At 37.9% G+C, this 19,875-nt stretch overlaps 1 protein-coding gene across 1 annotated transcript in view; it reads left to right on the plus strand.

Moving 5' to 3' along the window:
• Positions 1 to 19,875, plus strand: part of ADGRV1 (adhesion G protein-coupled receptor V1) — a gene marked incomplete at both ends in the record, with an annotated part of 566,633 nt that overhangs the window by 231,905 nt on the left and 314,853 nt on the right. Inside the window, 5 exons of the mRNA XM_080707128.1 lie at positions 2,218 to 2,625; positions 9,753 to 9,937; positions 14,854 to 15,103; positions 15,740 to 15,879; positions 17,970 to 18,130. Coding sequence (XP_080563254.1) covers positions 2,218 to 2,625; positions 9,753 to 9,937; positions 14,854 to 15,103; positions 15,740 to 15,879; positions 17,970 to 18,130 — 1,144 coding nt within the window. The remainder of the gene's footprint in view (positions 1 to 2,217; positions 2,626 to 9,752; positions 9,938 to 14,853; positions 15,104 to 15,739; positions 15,880 to 17,969; positions 18,131 to 19,875) is intronic.

Here is a 19,875-nt window from a genome sequence, read left to right on the forward strand (position 1 = left end):
TCTAGGGGCATTCTATTTCTGAGCTACGTTCCCACTCCTTTTCATTTTTGAAACAAGTTCTTGCTAACTTGCTGAGGCTGGCCTCAAGCTCTCAGTCCTCCAGTTTTATCCTTCCAATATTGGATTACAGGGATGTACCACCACACCTGGTTTATAGATGTTTTTAAACACCTTTATTATCATTTATTTTTCACTCTTTGATACAGTTGATTAAAGAAAGTAATCTTCCCTTTTAAGCTTCTGGAACATAGTACCTTCTTGCTCTTAACCCTTACCTCACTGGGAGCTCCTTCCCGATGCCTGTGTAGGTCTTCCTAACTAATGCCTGTTAGGGCGGACAAGGATTCACTCTTTTTTTTTTTTTTTTTGGTAGTACTGGGGTTCCTGGAAGCCCTTCTACCTCCGGGATACACTCCCACGGGCTATACTCCCAGACCTAATTTTTAACTTTTTTATTTGGAAGCAGAGTCTCTTAAGCCAGCGAGGCTGGCTTCGAACCAGGGCGATCCTCCTGTCTCCGCCTTCCAAGTGCGGGGATTACAAGCGTGCGCCACCACGCCCGGCTAGGATTCACTCTTTAGGCTAGACCTTGAAGCCTGTTTCCTGAAACATCATCTGTAAACTAAGGACTCCTAGATTTATTTTTTTAATTCTTTCCTTTTTTTCTTGGAACTGGGGATTTATCTTAGAGGCATCACTACCCTCCCTGACCTGGAATCATGCATCTGATTGCCCTTCCTTGCCATCTTCACTTGAATATCTAAGTGGCATAAACTTAATATGCATGATAAATAACTCTTTCTTGGTCCCTCTACAATATTCCCTCTGGCTTCCCACCACTCATCCAGTTACTCATTCATAGAGGCCAACAGATAGATGTTATCCTCAGTTCTTTTCTTCTCACTAAAAATCAAATTTATCAGATAGTCCTACTGACTCTACATTCAAAATGCATTTCCAGGCTGATGACTTTTACTCTTCCCATTAATGTAGCTCTAAATGAAAGTAGCACTGTTTTTTTTTTATGAACTATTGCAAAAACATCTGCCTCTTTGCTTACCCCCTGCTAATAGCCCAATCTACACAGTAGCCAGAGCCCTCATGAAAATGTGGTCTAGAATGGGGTCTCTTGTGTCTTCCTTCTACTTTTTGAATAATGGACCCACAGGATCTGACGTCTTCCACTCTCTCATGCCACCTTCTTCCAGAATTCTCCTCCTCCATCAGACACATTGGCCCATTGTATCTTTCTCTTACACAGTAGGATGATTCTCACCTCAGGGCCTTTGCAATCACCGCCCTGCCTGCTAAGGCTATTTTTTTCCTGAGATCCTCATGGAGCTTGCTCCTATACTTCATTGAGATTTTTTAGAATATCACATCGAGAGCATCCATGACCAGCATCATCTAAAACCTGCCCTTCCATCACTCTGAATACCCTTAGTTGTCATTTTTCTTCATAGACCACTGTGCAAAATGTATGGCCAGCTCCACAGTGCTTGTGCTCTCCACAGCCTCCGTTGGAGCAGCAGGTCCTTTGAGTGCAGCCTCCTGCTGTTCAGTCTGCTTCTGTGGTATGCCACCTGGGGAGCACTAGGAGTTTAATAAATGTTGGCTCAGTAAGAAATAAATGCACATTTCTTTTGTTCATCCTTCACTAAGTATTCATACTTCACTTTTCAGAATATTTTTTAAACAAACATACTTTGCAAAAGTAAAAGATATATGCATTCAGGATCTTATTCTATAGCATTTTTCCATATCTAAGTGTCAACAAGAGAACAGTTACTTCTTGTGCCTCCTTCCTTCCATCTGCCTGATCTCTTCTTTTTCTACCTCAGTCTGAAAAAATTCTAGGTAAAAATTAAATGTAAATATTCCTTTGATTCCTCCAAACATATGTTTTGCAGCATGTTTAACCTAAAGCACACTTTTCAGCCTGTTCACAATCACAGGGATTTTGAGGAAGTAGTGACGTTTCTTTTGTATTTTTCCTCCTTGATTCTTTCATCTTTCCCAACCTCATCACGGTATGATATATGTTAATCTCTCTAACTTGCCAAAGGACATTAGAGTAACACCATGTGTTACCAGCACTATTCTTAATTGCCCATGAGTATACTTATCAGAAATAGAATTTGTGTAAGAAATAAGAACTCATTCGGGGCAAAATAAAAATACTACATTTTTACTTCAATGTTACTATTTCCTTTCCAGGAATTGAGGAGTACCGAAACAATTGGCCGTACTCTCATATCTCCAGCTATTTCTGGAAAAGATTTTGTGAAAACTGAAGGTACACTGGTCTTTGAACCTGGACAGAGAAGCACCATGGTGGATGTCATACTAACGCCAGAGACGGGGTCTTCAAGTCCATTTCCTAAACGCTTTCAGATTGTGCTTTTTGACCCAAAAGGTGGTGCTCGTGTTGATAAAGCATATGGGACTGCCAACATCACTCTGGTCTCTGATGCAGATGCGCAGGCCATCTGGGGGCTTGCAGATCAGCTGCAGCAGCCCCTGGATGAGGACATTCTCAACCGAGTCCTCCACAGCATCAACTTGAGAGTGGCCACAGAGAACACGGACGAGCAACTCAGTGCTGTCATGCATTTGATAGAAAAGGTAAGAAAGCCTTGCTCATGTGAGCACTCGGTGCAGTTAGACTTTACAAATTAAAAAAAAAAAAAATCCGGCCGGAACAAAACGAAAGTCACATTTGGTTATTATACCAGTTACTGTGAAATTAGAATATAGTTGCATTTGTAAATATAAGAGTGGGATTCGTTGCACCTGACACTGTACTTTGCTTGGATGAGATGGTGCCGCAGTCTCAAACTTGAAACCTGATCAAGTGCAGCAGAAAGAATGGCAAAAAGTCTCTAAGAGGCAGCAGACTCTTGAAGCTACAGGTCTCTTCTGACTCTCCAAAACCTGGCCAGCCAATTGTCTTTGGCATTTGATCCTCAGTATGTATGTATGTATGTATGTATACCTTTTATTGGCATATTGTATACACTTTTATTGGCATATTGTAATATACATCATACTGGGGTTCAAAGAGATACAAACACTTATGCATAAATCACTTGATGTGTTTCCCTCTGGATCTACCTGGCTTTCCCACCCACCTCGTGCACATGTTAGTGAGATCAGTAGAGATACCTTCAGATATGGACACAGCATTAAATGAGCTATCTAATCCATCAATTCTCCTTTTTTCCTCTCTCTACCACACTCCTACAATCCCCTTCCAACATTATATTTACCTCTTTCATTTATCTAAAGTCCTTTTGGTTTCCTATTTTCTCTCTACCTTCCACATATAATAAAAAACATATGACCCTTGTCTTTCTGAGACTAGCTAATCTTACTTGGCATAATATTCTCTAGTTCCTTCCAAATTCTCCTGCAAATGATATAATTTTATTCTTCTTTATGGCTGAGTAAAACTTCATTGTTTGTATATATACCATATTTTCATTAATGAATGAAAAGTGTTTCACTCGTTAATGAGTACCTAGGTTTGTTCCATAATTTGGCCCCTGTGAATTATATTGCTGTAAACATGGATATGCATGTGTCATCATAGTATTTTGACTTTAATTCTTTTGGAAAGATTTTAAGAAATGGTATAGCCAGATCATATGGTGGTTACATTCTTTATCTTTTGAGGAACCTTCACACTAATCTCCACAGTGATTGTACTAATTTATAGTCACACCAACTGTGTATTAAGAGTTCCTATTTCTCCATATCCTCTCCAGCATTTAACTTTTATTTTATTTTATTTTATTTTTTTGGTGGTACTGCAGTGGAACCCAGGAGCTTTCTACTTCTGGGCTATACTCCTAGACCTATTTTATATTTAATTTGGAGACAGGGTCTCACGAAGTTGCTGAGATCCTCACTAAGTAGCTGAGGCTGGCTTCGAACCTGTGCGATCCTCCTGTCTCAGCCTCCCAAGCACGGGGATTACAAGCGCGTGCCACCACGCCCAGCTAATGTTTGTATTTTTGATGATTGCTCTTGTAACTGGAGTTAGATGGAATCTCACCATGGCTGTGATTTGCATTTTCTTGATGGCTAATGAAGTTGAACATTTTTCATATATTTATTGGCCATTTGTATTTCTTCTTTTGAAAAATATATTATATATTCAATCCAGTTACCCATTTTTAATCTGATATTTTAGTCTTAAGGTTTTTACATTCTTTACATTTTCAAGATATGAGCCCTATGATATTTCTTAAAATATAATACCTGAAGTGTAGGTATGAGCATTATAAGCTACATAGGTGAGAAGCATGTAGGTACGAGCATTATAAGCTACATAGGTGAGAAGCAGAGGCCATGCAGAAAATCTTGTGAAGCAAAGAGAAATAATTACAATTACATACAGAGACTGGTCTAGAGATAAGGACTCACATATTGTTATTTAAATTATCTAATGATAAAATGGCATGAGACAATGGCAAGTTGATTTGGGCCAGAAAGACAGAAAGGTTGCACGGTAACTGGGTAGCAAAAGGAACCTCATGTCAGATGTTTTACAGAAGATATAGATATTCTGCTACTTTTTTTCTGTAAGTTGTGCAAGAGAGTCATATATTACTGGTCAAGGAATCAGCACCTATCAGTGGATTTGTCAAATACTACATCTAACTTATTTTGTTTATTTTGATTATTTGTATACTTTACTGAAGGTAACTTTCTAGTTTTTTTTTAAATATGGATAAAAGTCTGGGTAGCCCTGGAGTTCTTGTGTCACAGCTTTTAATAATTGCTCATAGTGAACTCTTAACAGGTGTGGTGTTCTAGCACAACTCATGGATAGGGGACACTTGTGCCAATACATATAAGACAGAATTGCTTATTTCAGCATTACTTACTTTAATAACAAAATTATAGCCATTAAGAGGGCCCTTGTTTATGTATTCATGATATATGGTCACATGCCACATACTAATGGACCATGTTCTGTGGTGGTCCTATAAGATTATAATGGAGCTGAAAAGTTCCTCTTTTTTTTTGCTATGTTTTGCTATGTTTAGATACACACATACTTTTTGCTATTTTTTTTGCTATGTTTTGCTATGTTTAGATACACAAATACTTGCCACTGCATTACAGTTGCTTGTAGTACTAAGTACAGTACCATGCTGTGTAGCTTTGTAGCCTGGGAGCCACGGGCTATCCTAATAGCCTAGGTGTGCATGGTTGTGCCCCGGGGGCTTGTGCACATGTGCCCTTGATGCTCAAGAGGTGATGATATTGATCACAATGCACTTCTCAGAACTTACCCTGAGCCATAACTGTCTGTCTAAAAATATGTATATATTTCATGTTTTAGACTGTTATATAATAAGACTAAAAGAACAATGAAAAAGCACCACAATTGTAGGTAATCATATACAGAAAAGATTGTCAAATTTAGCAAATAAAAATAAAGAATGCTCCATTAAGTCTGAGTACCAGATGGAAAAAAAAATAAATTTTGAGCACAAATCTATGACAAATACTTACTTGGGATACACAGCAAAAATGTTATTATTTGCTCATCTGAAATTCAAATAGAGTCAGTTATAGTCTATGTAGCAATAATTCATACATATTATATAAAGTTAATATATACTATAGCCTCAACTTCAGAAGTATAGACTACAACTTCCAAGTATAGGATAGATCTTTGTTGTATAAGGTCTTATCTTTTAAGTAAAACTGTTTCATATTTGTAAATTTTATTTTACCAGTTTCTAAATTCTTTGAAACAGAATCTTGCTCTCTCTTTTTTTTTGCTAAGATCTCAGTAAGTCTTAGATAGGATTACACACATTATAAGTGACTATACTCATATTGCTCAACTATTGTACTAAAAATAGCAATAGTTTTAAATGATTCACTGTAAAGATTTTCTTTAGAAAATCTAGCTATGGGTTTAGGCAGTTTTTACTATGACATAATATTCTGCCCCCTGATTTCCTCAGGCATGGTTCAGTAAAAACTATTTTAAAAGCTGTCAGTTGCCTTAACAATATCAGCCTTTTAAAATCCTGCTGATATCAATATTGTAATTGTTAATTTCACCAAGTTGGGATTTCCTGGTTATCGAAGCTTAGTAAAACATGACTCGGGGATGTAATTAGTGTTCTGGAACACTTGAAAAAGCACAGGAATGATTTGTTCTATGGAAGTTTGATAACCCATCTACTACTTCCAAATGTTGCCAATTGAACCCAGAGGCCTTGTATCTCTAAGCTATATCTCAGTGCTTTTTATTTTCTTTTTGGAAATAGGGGTCTTGCTAAGTTGCTGAGGACCTCATTAAGTTGCCTAATTAAGGATGGCTTAGAACCTGAGATCCTCCTGTACTCCCAAGTACTGAGATTACAGCCATAATCCACACTAGGCTGCCATTTATATTCTATTCTCACAGAGTTCTTCTTCTTCTTCTTCCTCCTCCTCCTCTTCCTCCTCCTCCTCTTCCTTATATTCCTTCTCCTCCTCATCTTCCTCCTCCTCATCTTCCTCCTCCTCATCTTCCTCCTCCTCCTTCTCCTCCTCCTTCCCATTGTTGATTCAGGCTTTCCACTTGTTTTGAAGCCAATTTTGATAATTTTAGGAGATCTTTCTGTTTATATATAAAATGACCTTATAAAACCAGACTGTTTATCATACTTTTTAATATTGCATATTTTATACCATAATTATTTGTTTACATATAATTTATTTTATGCTCACACTAAGAATGACTGATATTCCACACTATGTTTTACGGGCTGCTTTTATATTTCACATGTGCCATAATTTAACTATTTGTCTGTAAAACTGAGTCAACTCATGTTGCTGTTTTTCACCAACCCAGGGGCGGGGGCAAGGGGTGGGGGTGTGTGTGTTGTGAGTCAGGCCAGATGGCTGTCAGGAGCATGCCAGGGCTTGAGCAGGCACCAGCTTTGCTCTGGGACAAGTTATTATTTCTCTTTCTGCCTCAGTTTCCTTCTTTGAAAACAAAGATAGCAATAAGACCTTTCTCACAGGATTCTTGTGAAGACTGGAAGGGTTTACATAAAATATTGAGAAGCATAAAATACCCATACTAGCCAAGTGTTACAGAAATGACCTTTTTGTTTTATTCTTATGAGCTTTACTAAAATCAACTTTGCATTTTCCTTAAATATGAATACAAGTTTGGGTAGCTGTAAAATTTTTGAATCATGGCCTTTAATTCTTAAAATTCTGCACATGTTACTTTTCTGGCATTTTAATTTTTGGAAATGTCTGATGTCAAACTGAATCTTTGTTTCCCTATTACGATTTTTTCCTGATTTCTAGTGTGATTTTTTAAATATTAAAAAAAAAAAATCGAACCAGGCGTGGTGGCACACGCTTATAATCCCCGTGCTTGGGAGGCAGAGACAGGAGGATTGCGCACGTTCAAAGCCAGCCTCGCTGGCTTAAGAGACCCTGTTTCCAAATAAAAATTTTAAAAAAGTAGGCATCTGGGAGTGTAGCCCGGAAGTAGAAGGGCTTCCAGGAAACCCAGTACCACCAAAAATAAATAAATTAATTAATTAAATTAAATTTTAAAAAGTCACATAGATATATCTGCTGTTCTCTCTTTTCCTAATTTTTCTTGTAGAAAGGCATTTCTGAACTATTATACATGAATCCTGTTATCTTACTACGGTACCATGTTATTTTTTCTTCTACTTGATCTTTTTTTTATGTGAAGATCTTAGGGATTTGCCCTAAGATTGGTTCTGCTTGACTGTTATGTCATTTTTCACCTGTCATATCCAGTTTGCTTGTTTCAATATCCAGTGAGATGTTCTCTGACTTCATTTGTAGTTTTTTCATTGTTGAATTTTTACTTGGTTCCTTTTATCTTATCTTCCCTGTGGATTGTTCTTGATGCTCCCTATCTTTGAGATTATTACCCTTGTAAATTCAGACATTGAGTTCTTCCATGAACTTGAAACTCTACTAGATTACAAAGTTTCTTTTTATTAAAAAAAAAAGACTATGAGCCACTTCCTCCTGGAGCTCATTTAGTAGGAGAAACAGGTGAAGAATTTTGAGATTAAAATATATTTATTTGCCGGAGCCAGCCGGCAAAAGTACAGATTTCAAAGAGAGGCGTGAGGATGAAGAATTAAACTCTTAAGAATTTGATTTCAAGAATTGTTTTTAATTCTAACATGGGGAGGCTGCCAGCCTACTATCTCTACTGGCTGACCCCTGCTTCTGGGGCAATATTTCTACTGGTCAACCTACTGGCTGACCTACTGGCTGACGGCTACTTCCGAGTCAGTATCATCTCTCTTTTTGGCCTCTCTGCTCCTGGGGTATTTATAGAGTTACAGGTCAATCAACATCCCCGTGCTATCACCACCAGAATACAATAAAGACCAATCCAAAGCACATACATTACAGGTAGGTTAATTAGTACCTTCATGCCATCACCACCTGATCTTTTCTCAAACCTTTTACTTTGAACTTTCCATAACCCCAAACCTTGGTGACTCTGGGCGAAGGACAGTCAGCTGAGTCAGAAATATTCTTTTAGGGGAAGACCTTAATGGCTCTCCACATTTATTAATATGCAAGTTACAATGAGAGTGAAAGCACGTGTTGACAGTGGGGAGTAATGTAGGAATCATAGAGAAAGTTATGTGTTCAGAGTTTGAAGAATTAACAGAGACTCATCAGAAAAATTAGAATATAATGAACTAATAAGTCAGTGGCTTCACAGCCATGCTTAGCCATTCAGCTGAGATGTGGCCTCCATTGTCCTGGCAAGGAAAAATCATGAAGAAAAATTTCCTCCTACTTTTCTTGTTCTAGAAACAACAAATAATCCAATCTTTTAAAGAAGAAAGAGTCATACATACTAAAAAAGATGAGTATGCCAGGAGGTTCTGAATACTCTTGGTTGAAAATAATTTTCTCATTTGGTGTTTTAAGAATTTAGTCACATATGGTGGCTTCTGTTCATTATAAACAACAAAAATAATCCTGTGCCCAGAGTAGTGGAGCATGTCTGTGATCTCAGTACTTAAGGGTTGCAGGTTTGATCCCACCCTTAGAAATTTAGTTATATCCTTGGCAACTTTGTGAGACCTTGTTTCAAAATACAAAATAAAAAGGACTGGGGTTTAGCTTGGGGGTAGTGCCCCTGATTTCAATCCTTAATGCCAAAATAATAATAATAATAATTTTGCTTTGTTATAAACAAGCATTCTTAGCCGGATGTGGTGGTGTACGCTTGTAATCCCCGTGCTTGGGAGGCTGAGACAGGAGGATCGTGCAGGTTCGAAGCCAGCCTCAGCTGGTTTAAGAGACCCTGTTTCCAAATAAAATATAAACAAACATTCTTGAGATATTTAATTTCCATATTCATTGCTCAAGAATAAGAATTCTTATGATAGAAGTCATAATGCAATTAATTTTAATTCATAATGTTAATCTCTGTAGTTACAATTAAGTAATTCATGCAATCATTTTGGGTTTTAGCTAATGATTAAATAGAAAATATTTTGGAGTTTATGCTTCTTGGTAAATGGTTATTTTTCCTTTTTAAAATGCAAATTTATATATTCAAAATACAATTTTGATATCAATTTCTCTTAAATATAGATTTAATTTTATTTTGTTAATGCTAACAACTATTAATAACACATGTAATATGCACATTCCATATAACTTAGGAAATTTATTTTTAATACATATTTTCACACTTGTCTTTTTCCTAGATAAGTGCTGAAGGAAGAAATAAGGCTTTCAGTATTAAGAGCCGGACTCTTTTCTATGAGATTCTTTGTGCTCTTATTAACCCAAAGCGCCAAGACACAAGGGGATTCAGCCACTTTACTGAAGTGGCTGAGAATTTTGCCTTTTCTCTGCTGACCGATATTACCTGTGGTTCTCCTGGTGAAAAGTAAGTACCTTCTAATATATGAGCAGTACTTTGTGTGTGATTCCTCATGTATTCCAAGCAGTGTCAGGCAAATTGATGCTAAGATGATATAACAAAGAGTCACGTGGTCGATACATTGAACCTGTTGGACAAATGAAGATGACTGTTCAAAGAAAAAACAGCAGTGGCCTGGAGAAAAATAGCTTCATACTAGAAGTTAAACATCACATTGTGCCAGATGTGATGGTGAACACCTGTCATCCCAGCACTGGGAGGCTGAGATGGGAGGATTGTAAATTCGAGTTCAGCCTAGTAACTTAGGGAGGACCTCATGCAACTTAATGAGACCTGTTTAAAATAAATAAATAAGTAAATAAAATAAACAGCTTGGGTTATACTTCAGAGGCAAAATGCCCCTGGATTTAATCCCTGGTAATGTGTGCGCGTGCACACACACGCACACACACACACACACATCCATATCACCTACTTTTACTTAGTTAAATTCTGAATAGAATAAAGGAAGCTAACTCCAGCTTTGAAGTGCTGTATATGCTTCAGCCTGTGCTCCCCCTGAATTCTGGTTGTTCATCCCTGGGTAACGTCTCTCAGACACCTGTTGAACTTCAGTCTGTTTCATGGCTGGAGCTGCGTAGCAGGGAGCAAGCAAGAGGAGACAGAAAAAATTAAATGTGGCTCATGTTCATTATTAGCTGTATCACTAACGTGTAGGCATATGTAATATGCCTCACACACCATGGTATATAATTATATTCATAAGTTGGATCATGATAGTCTAAGAAATTAAATATTTTTTTGTGGTGGTACTGGGGTTCCTGGAAGCCCTTCTACCTCTGGGCTACACTGCCAGACCTATTTTATACTTTGTATTTGGAAACAGGGTCTCTTAAGCCAGCGCGGCTAGCTTCCAACCTGCGTGATTCTCCTGTCTCCGCCTCCCAGGCGCGGATTACAAGCGTGCGCCACCACGCCCAGCTAAAAATGTTTTCTTTTTATTTGACAACATAAAAGTAAAAGTGGCTATTTAAGATTTGGTTTATAGCTGGGCAGGGTGGGGCATGCTTATAATCCCCGTGCTTGGGAGGCAGAAATAGGAGGATCACGCAGGTTCTAAGCCAGCCGTGCTGGCTTGAGAGACCCTGTTCCCAAATACAAAGTATTAAATAGGTCTGAGAGTGTAGCCCAGAGGTAGAAGGGCTTCCAGGAACCCCAGTACCGCCAAAAAAAAAAAAAAAAAAAAAAAGAATTGGTTTATTAGCAAGGCATGGTGGTGCATGCCAGTAATCTCAGTACTTGGAAGACTAATACTTGTACTAGACTAATACTTGTACAAGACTCAGTACTTGGAGGATCATGGGTTTGAGGCCAGCCTCGGCAACTTAGTGAGGCCGCTCAAACAATTTAGCAAAATCTTGTTTAAAAATAAAATAATAAAAAGGGTTGAAGATGTAGTTGGTAGGTAAAATTCTCCTGGATTTAATTCCCAATTCCTCAAAATAAAAAAGGGATGAAAAGAAAGAGTGGAGTTCTATAAAACTTTATCAATTTAATTAGTTATTCTCATTAAAGCCTGTGTTCAGTATTTATTAAATCCTAAAGATTAAGTTTTTTTTTTTAATAGGGAAAATCCTTTTCAGAAGCTCTCTTTCCTCACTACCACTCCTAAATGTCCACCTGAGATCAATGATGATCAGTTCTTCTTTAGTGATTCTTATTAGTGTCTTTAGCACTATCTTTAGAAACCTCTAACATGGACCATTTGCTTCAAGTAAGTTTGCACTTACGCTACAGAATATGTGTTTGTGTGCATGTATGCGCACTCGTGTGTGTGTGTGTGTGTGTGTGTGTGTGTGTGTGTGTAGTTAAGAAAATTGCATCCTATTTTCCTCTCTTGAACTATGCTCAACTATATTGTTCAATGAGATTAAACAACTCATAGTATCCAATTGCCTCAATCTCATTCTTTTCCATTTATTTTTCCAAACTTCTGTAAGATCACAAGAATCTTGTTTTAAATGTGAGCCATCTACCTTCCTGTAAATGTTGAGTCCCATGTTGTGCCCTCAAAGGTCCAGTGAAAACGCATGGGTGTAAGATGCGTAACAAGAGTGGTCCTTTCTGCCTGGTTACCTAGTGTGTTCCCAGGGCTACGGACGCTGTGTGGTACATTATAGATTCTCAGTGGTTATGGTATAATGAGTGAATAGAAGGGATAAGTAAATCAATATGTTTCTTCCATGTACTTCCTCTAAATAGATATAACTGTCATTTTGAATTATCCAGGAAGGGGAAATAGAATGTACAAGTTGCAGTTAGTTAAAAAATAGTGTGGCATATTTGGGAAGATCATCAGTTTTTAAAAGAGATTAACTAGGTATGGGGTGTGTGTGTGTGTGTGTGTGTGTGTGTAAGAATCAGATTTAGGATTTCAGAGACATTGTGCTGAGAAGAGAATTAAAATTCAAAGAATAGAGCAAAGCTAGAAATGAAAAAACTCCATAGGGGATAAATGTTCAGGAAAGAAGATGAAGTGTGAAATTAGGGCAGGGACACGGGAAGGCAGCACCTGAAAAGTAGGTAGTAGAATAAACATGACACTGACAAATCAAACATGAAAAATAAAAGAGCGATCACAACGGGTTTGTTTTGCATAGGTAGGGAACTCTAAAGATGCTGACCATTCTTATATGCATTCTCTATCTGTTGTCTTGAGCAGCATCTAAGGGCTCTGCTGAGAGTGAAGGGTTTTGGAATGAAGAGAGGATATTGAAGAGAAGGATGGAATCTAGAGCAAGTATTTGGAAGCCAAGTTAAAAGCAATGCAGGTGGCACAGTGTCCTGTTCAGAATGATCACTGTGGATTTGCAGTGATGCCAGATAGTCCACATATTACTGTGGATTCCCCCACCTCGCTTCAGCATAGATAAAAAGCTGATCGTGAGGCTGGTGAAGGAGTGTATCTGAAGGACATAGGTGTAGGAGAATAGGGTTTCAGGAAGGAATTGGTCATCATGGTTGGTGGAGTCATTGTACATGTGGTGTTGGTTTGGCAAGGCAGCAGGATCCAGGGTGGTATGGACTGGTCTGAATCTCCATAGTTGCAGGCCGGGGGACTGAATGGTGTGCTGCAGCTAGGGGGAGAGGGTGAGCCCCAGTGGTCTCAGCTCTTCATGCCTGGTCAGGAGTTCTGCAGGGGCAGCTCTTAGGCAGGGAGTCACCAGTGACAATCTGGGGGAAGACTGAGAGCTGAATTTTTGACAAGCTTTTGTGTAGGTGTGTGTGGCCCACAGGACTGAGGTGTCTTGGTCTGAGGCTTGACACAGTGACCTGGAGCTCTGATTGAATGGGAGGATTATGTATAGATATTTGAAGGCACAGATTCAATTTTGGTCATTAAACTATGGATGGGAGTTTTTTTGTTTGTTTTTTTTTACAGAAGGTGTGTAGCCAGAGAGAAATGCCATATTTTACTCTTTTATTTCCTTTTTCAAATCTCTCATTTAAAATTCTCTGCTCAGCCAGGTGTGGTGGCGCACGCTTGTAATCCCCACGCTTGGGAGGCAGAGACAGGAGGATAGCGCAGGTTCGAAGCCAGCTGCGCACGCTGGCTTAGGAGACCCTGTTTCCAAATAAAAATGTAAAAATAGGTCTGGGAGTGTAGCCCGGAGATAGAAGGGCTTCCAGGAACCCCAGTACCACAAAAAAAAATTAATAATAATAAATAAATAAATAAAATAAAATTCTCTGCTCCACTTCCAAGGTAAGGACATCTTGACAAGGTGTCATTTAGATCCATGATCTAATTGTACAGACTCTACATCTATTGTGGCCCATATAATTTTTTATGTTTAATGTATAAATTTTATTCAAATATTCTCTACACTTTTTTTTTTGGTGGTACTTAGGGTGGAACCCAGTGGCTTTTCTGCCTCTGAGCTATACTCCCAGACTTATTTTATACTTTATTTGGAAACAGGGTCTCACTAAGTTGCTGTGAGCCTCACTAAGTAGCTGAGGCTGGCTTTAAACCTGTGTGATCCTCCTGTCTCAGCCTCCCAGGCACTGGGATTACAAGCGTGCACCACCATACCTGGCTTCTCTACACTTTTTAAGACAGGTTTCAGGTATGATTTATTTTTATCTCTTCATTGTTTACAAATATTATGGGTTCACAAGTAGGTTGCAACAGATCTGTGGTGGTGGGGTGGGGCTAGCTACAAATACAAATTCCCAGAACTGCCAACTCCTTCCATGAGTGAGGATTCTGCATTGGTAAGTCTGGATATAAACTAGAAATCTGTACTTTAAGTTCCAAGTGATTTCAACACACATTGAGGCTTGGAAGCAATTTTGCTGAGCACAGGATCTTATTCTGCCTAGGAGATCTTCAAAACAGAACTGTTAAATAAATAAAGAGCACTATTCAGGGCAGTTTTTCCTACCAGTCAAATGGACATATTACAATGCTCTGGTGAGTTAAAAAGGGAGGAGGTAAATTTTAGATGAAAACATGGCTCCAGATATATAAGATTTATGATGCTCTTAAATAAAACAGAGGGCTTCAGTTTAGTGGGGTCACCCTTTTCAGCCGATTCCACCAATGCTGATGTGACTAACACAAAAAAGATATATTTTGTAGCCACAGATTGTGTCTTAATATCTGTGAAACAGCTTTTAAAAGTCCATGTTTTAGGTTTCAAGGAAGATCAGACAAGAGGATGCAGAAAGCTCTGCACAAAAACGTAACAGTTAACCATAGCGAATCTGAAAGCAGATTTTCTCTAGTGCTCCTAGGTTGGCAGCATCATTGTTAAACATAGCAACAGAGTCTCAGTGTAATGCGCTGTAATAAACGTAAGTGGGTATGTGGATGCAAAGACATGCCGTTTTATCAGACTGTTGTTGTTTTGTTGTAGAAGCAAGACAATCCTTGACAGTTGTCCGTATTTGTCAATACTGGCTCTTCACTGGTATCCTCAGCAAATCAATGGGCACAAGTTTGAAGGCAAAGAAGGCGATTATATTCGAATTCCAGAGACGTTATTGGATGTCTCTGATGCGGAAATAATGCCTGGGAAAAGTACATGTAAACTAATCCAGTTTACAGAGTATAGCAGCCAGCAGTGGTTTGTAACTGAAAACAATCTTCCTGCCCTGAAAAATAAGGTACTCTATCATTTTGAAAATGATGTGGTTAGAGTCTGATTTTTTCCTTTAGCAGACTCGCTTAGCATGCATTTGCTTGATCCGATTCTTGACAAGTGCTGTGCATGGTGAACTAATATGAAAAGTGCTTCATCTTTATGAACCATTTCTAGAATGTTTAATTTAAAAAATAGTTGTACATGTTTTTTATGATTTATTGAGTAGTATCCACATATGTGTATGCATACACACATGTATATATACACACATATATATATACACACACATATATATACACACACACATATATATATACACTCATATATACATATATATATATATATATATATATATATATATATATGGAAAGTGACAAAATATAGCTTTCCCTAATATAGCCCACTCTTGACAAATTCAGCCAATTATAGTTAAATGGGTGTTGCTGGCTGAAGACCTCTGAATGAGTGAAGAGGAGGTGAAATGTGCACATGGAAGGCCAGATAGCCTGCATATTCAGGAGGGAGTTTACTGTTTACACTGGAGGAAAACAAGTGACTCTAGTTATTAGAGAAGTAGAATCCAGTTCAGAGCGGTAGACGCATTCGTAAAACTAAGTGAACAATACCATTGAGGTTTCTGTTCCTTTTAACATTGTAGGTATTATCTTTGAGCATGAAAGGTCAGAGTTCACAGCCCCTGACTAACAACAACGAGGTCCTCTACAGGATTTATGCTGCGGAACCTAGAATTGTTCCTCAGACGTCTCTCTGCCTTCTTTGGAATCAGGCTGCTGCAAGGTACATATTAACTTTTTCAAATTAAAGTTTGACCCTTTCTCCATTCCAGCATCATTAATAAATCTAGTTTTTTTTTTTTTTTTTGGATGGGAGGTGTATGGTGGCCTCAGGTGAGACCTTATATTGCAGCATGATTTCCACAATTAATAAGATGGAATGGCTGCTTAGGAAATTGCTCAGATGTTTATTGCAGCCAAGTGTTTTAAATATGTGGTAGGCACATTACTTACATCTTTATTATTACTGTTTTGATGGGTTATGGGTGGAGTTCTGCTCAATTTGGGTAGCTTTTCTGTTATCTGTTAATTGGAGGTCAGAAAAGAAAATTCCTTCTTGGTGTCTGGTCTGTCTGGGTTTCAGGAATCGATGCTCTAGAGGGATAGGCAGGTTCTATTATTCTAGTCTACAAGTGTATATGAGTACATTTTGAGAATAAACAGGGTATAGGAATAGGAAGAAGAAAGCGAGTTTTTCTTTGAATGTCCTTGGTACTTCTGCGTATTTACTACCACCCAATCAACACTGCAGTGTCAGCAGTGCTGGCCCAGGAGGTCCAGGGTCCCTACCAGTCACTGAGTTGTCTATTATTGAATTTTGACCAAATTAAAATTCTAACTAGCTCTAATAACTTAGTTGGACAATAAGCTGTCTTCTGAAATACCAAAATTCTGATTAGCCTCTTTCTTTAAAAAAAAAAAAAAGAACATTTTTAATTGAAATTCTTAATTCTGATGATGGATCTTAAACCTAAGATCCATCATCAGACTTATGATGGGCCAATTTATTATTTTTCTACTTTAGGATGGTACAAAAATGATAACATGCCCAGTAGAAATCATACTCATTTTTTTTTTAATTTTTAGCCGGGTGTGGTAGCACATGGTTTTATAATCCCAGTACTTGGGAAGCTGTGACAGGAGAATCACAGATTTGAGGACAGCCTTGGCAAGTAGTGAGACTCTTATCAAAGTAGCAAGACCTTATTTCAAAATAAAAATAAATAAATAAAATAAAATAAAAATAAATAAAATAAATAAAATAAAAATAAATAAAAATAAATAAAATAAAAATAAATATAAATAAAAATAAGGTTGGAGTTGTAGCTTGGAAGTAAAATTCCCCTGGGTTCAATTCCCAGTGCCACACAAATTTTTTTCTTTTAAATTTTGGTCTTTTCCCATATTAGTCATATATGACATAATATTATCTCATGAGGCTAAGCAAGGACAGTGAGCCACAGCTCCTAGTTAGGTTAGCCACATGATCATGAGTCTCTACACTGCTGTGTTGCTAAGCTATGGTGTTCAGTAGGTTAGATATATTAATTGCATTTTCAAATTACAATATTTTCAGTTTACAATGAGTTTATCAGGATGTAAGTCCATCATAAGTCAAGGAGCATCGCTATATATATATATTCTATAATCCTCAGTGTATAATTAGGAATGAATGTTCCAAGCTCAGATTTGCAGTTTGGGTTAGGAAGTTATATGTTCTTAGAAAAATAAACAGAATCAAGATGCACCAAAAAGGAAGAGTGTACCAACCAGTAATCACTGAGGAATGCAAAGTGAGCCAAACTTCATAGAAGGAAGCATTTAAATTACCTTGGAAAACACAGAAGTGGCTCCAAAATGCAAAAAAAGATGAGGAAGGAATCTTAGAAAAGGATTCAAGTAATTTATGTGAATCAGAACACAAGGGCTTGTGAAAACACGCAGAAGAGTGAGCCATACACATATGGTGGCTCTGATGATCTCTTGGGCTTTCTGACTGATAGGGAAGGGTAGATGGGCCCTGGGTTAGGGAGGGTGGGTACTGCTCTGTTGAGAGGGCCAGCCTATTTGGTACAAGGATTGCTGTGGCAGGTGCAGTTGGTATTTAGACTGTTTCTCAAGGTGTCTTATGGAATCTGTCAGTTTGTGTCCCAGACAAGATGTTCCCTTCAATATTTCTTCTTGATAATGTGGTCTGCTTAAGTCTCGAGTAAAGAATACTTAAGTTCAGCAAATTATTTCTTTCTTTAAAACTCATTTCAACATCTTAAGCATTGATGAAAGAGTAACACTGACGACTGTGTCTTGCCCTAGCTGGTTGCCTGACAGTCAGTTCTGCAAAGTGGTTGAAGACACTTCAGACCATGTGGAGTGTGCCTGTTCACACATGTCTGTGTACGCCGTCTATGCCCAGACTGACAGCGCATCTCCATACAATGAAGCCTTTTTCTCTTCTGGATTTATATGTATCTCAGGTCAGTGACAGTATTTTCAAGTCAATAATTTTAACTACTTTAGAGAATGAAAGTCTGTTTTCTTATTGTTATTTTATATATGCATGATGTAAGCATACTATAATTCATCCTTTTCCTACTGTCTTACTTATTAATTCATACAACAGATATTTATGAAAAGGCAGCTCTGTACTGAGGACACAGTAAAGAGCATGGCATAGTTCCACCTCATAAGGAACATATATGTAATGTGAGGTAGAAGCTAGATAATAGGGAAAGGTGGGGTTCACTGTGCTGTGCTTTAGAGGGCAGATTCTACAGGTGGAATGACAGGATTGCATATACAAAGAATTTTATATTTTCAATAATAAAATACCCTACCCCATTTGTTTATTTGTAGTCTACAGCCAAGGTGCTCTAATCTTACCAAGCACTGTATTTAATAATATCATTTATAGGCCAGGCGTGGTGGTGCACACTTGTAATCCCCACACTTGGGAGGCTGATACTGGAGGATTGCACAGATTCAAAGCCATCCTCAGCTACTTAGTGAGGCTCTCAGCAACGTAGTGAGACCCTGTTTCCAAATAAAATATAAAATAGGTCAGGGAGTATAGCCTGGAGGTAGAAAGCCTCTGGGTTCCACTCCCAATACCACCACCACCACCACAAAACAAAAAATTATATATGTATGTATATATTGATATCTATCAAACTATTTATCTATAACTGAACTACAGAATTATTCTCATTTTCTATATTAATTATGTGGTTGGAAGTCTGAGAATTCCTTGCACTATATATCTCCCACCTCCTCCTGTTCTGTTTCCTGATTCACCTTTTAGAGCCCCAATGTGAACAATGTGCTTGCTATACAGATAACTGGGTGTAGGGTAAATGGCTAAAAATACAAACCCTGGAGCCAGACTGCCTGGGATCTAATTATTGTTCTGCCATTAGCTAGTTGTGGGACCTGGAGTAAATTGCTTAGCTTTTGTATGCCTCAGTATCTCAGTATTCCCATGTATATGATTATAAATCATATCTATGTAATAGAGTGACACACACACACACACACACACACACACACACGCACATATGTATATAAATTACTGGGGATTGAAACCAAAGCCATTCTACCTCCAAGCTACACCCAGCCCTGTGTTATTTTTTTTATTTGAAAACAGGATCTTGCTAGGTTGCTAAGAGTCTTGCTAAGTTGTTGAGGCTGATCTTGAACCTGTGGTACCCCTGTCTCAGTCTTTCAAGGATTAGAAATGTGCGGCACCATGCTCACCTTGTAGATATATTAACTCACGATATTTCTGATATTCTGCTTCAATATCTGCAAATGTGATTTTATCTGGTTATAATTTTTCCCTAATCTACCTTAATTCTGAACCTAACTTGGATTCAATAGCAAAAGTTAGCAATTTCTTAATAACATCTTACAAAAAGTTGATATTTTTGTGCTACAGGAAATGGAACTCAGGACATTTTACCTCTGAGATAAAAATCCAGCCCTTTTTATTTTTTTAAACAGGGTCTCTCTTAGGTTGCTGAGAATCTTACTATATAGCTGAGGCTGTCCTTCAACCTACATTCTTTCCATGTCAGTTTCCCAAGTGCTGGGTTTTCAGACATGCACCATTATACCTAAATTAATGCTGATATATTTAAAAAGCAAAGAATTTCATACAATGATGAGATTAAATAAAAAGTTACAATGTTGAAATAAAAATCCAGATATCATTTTACATGCTTCC

Source organism: Muscardinus avellanarius (assembly GCF_963383645.1).
Source record: "Muscardinus avellanarius genome assembly, chromosome: 1".
NCBI classification, from domain to species: Eukaryota; Metazoa; Chordata; class Mammalia; order Rodentia; family Gliridae; genus Muscardinus; species Muscardinus avellanarius.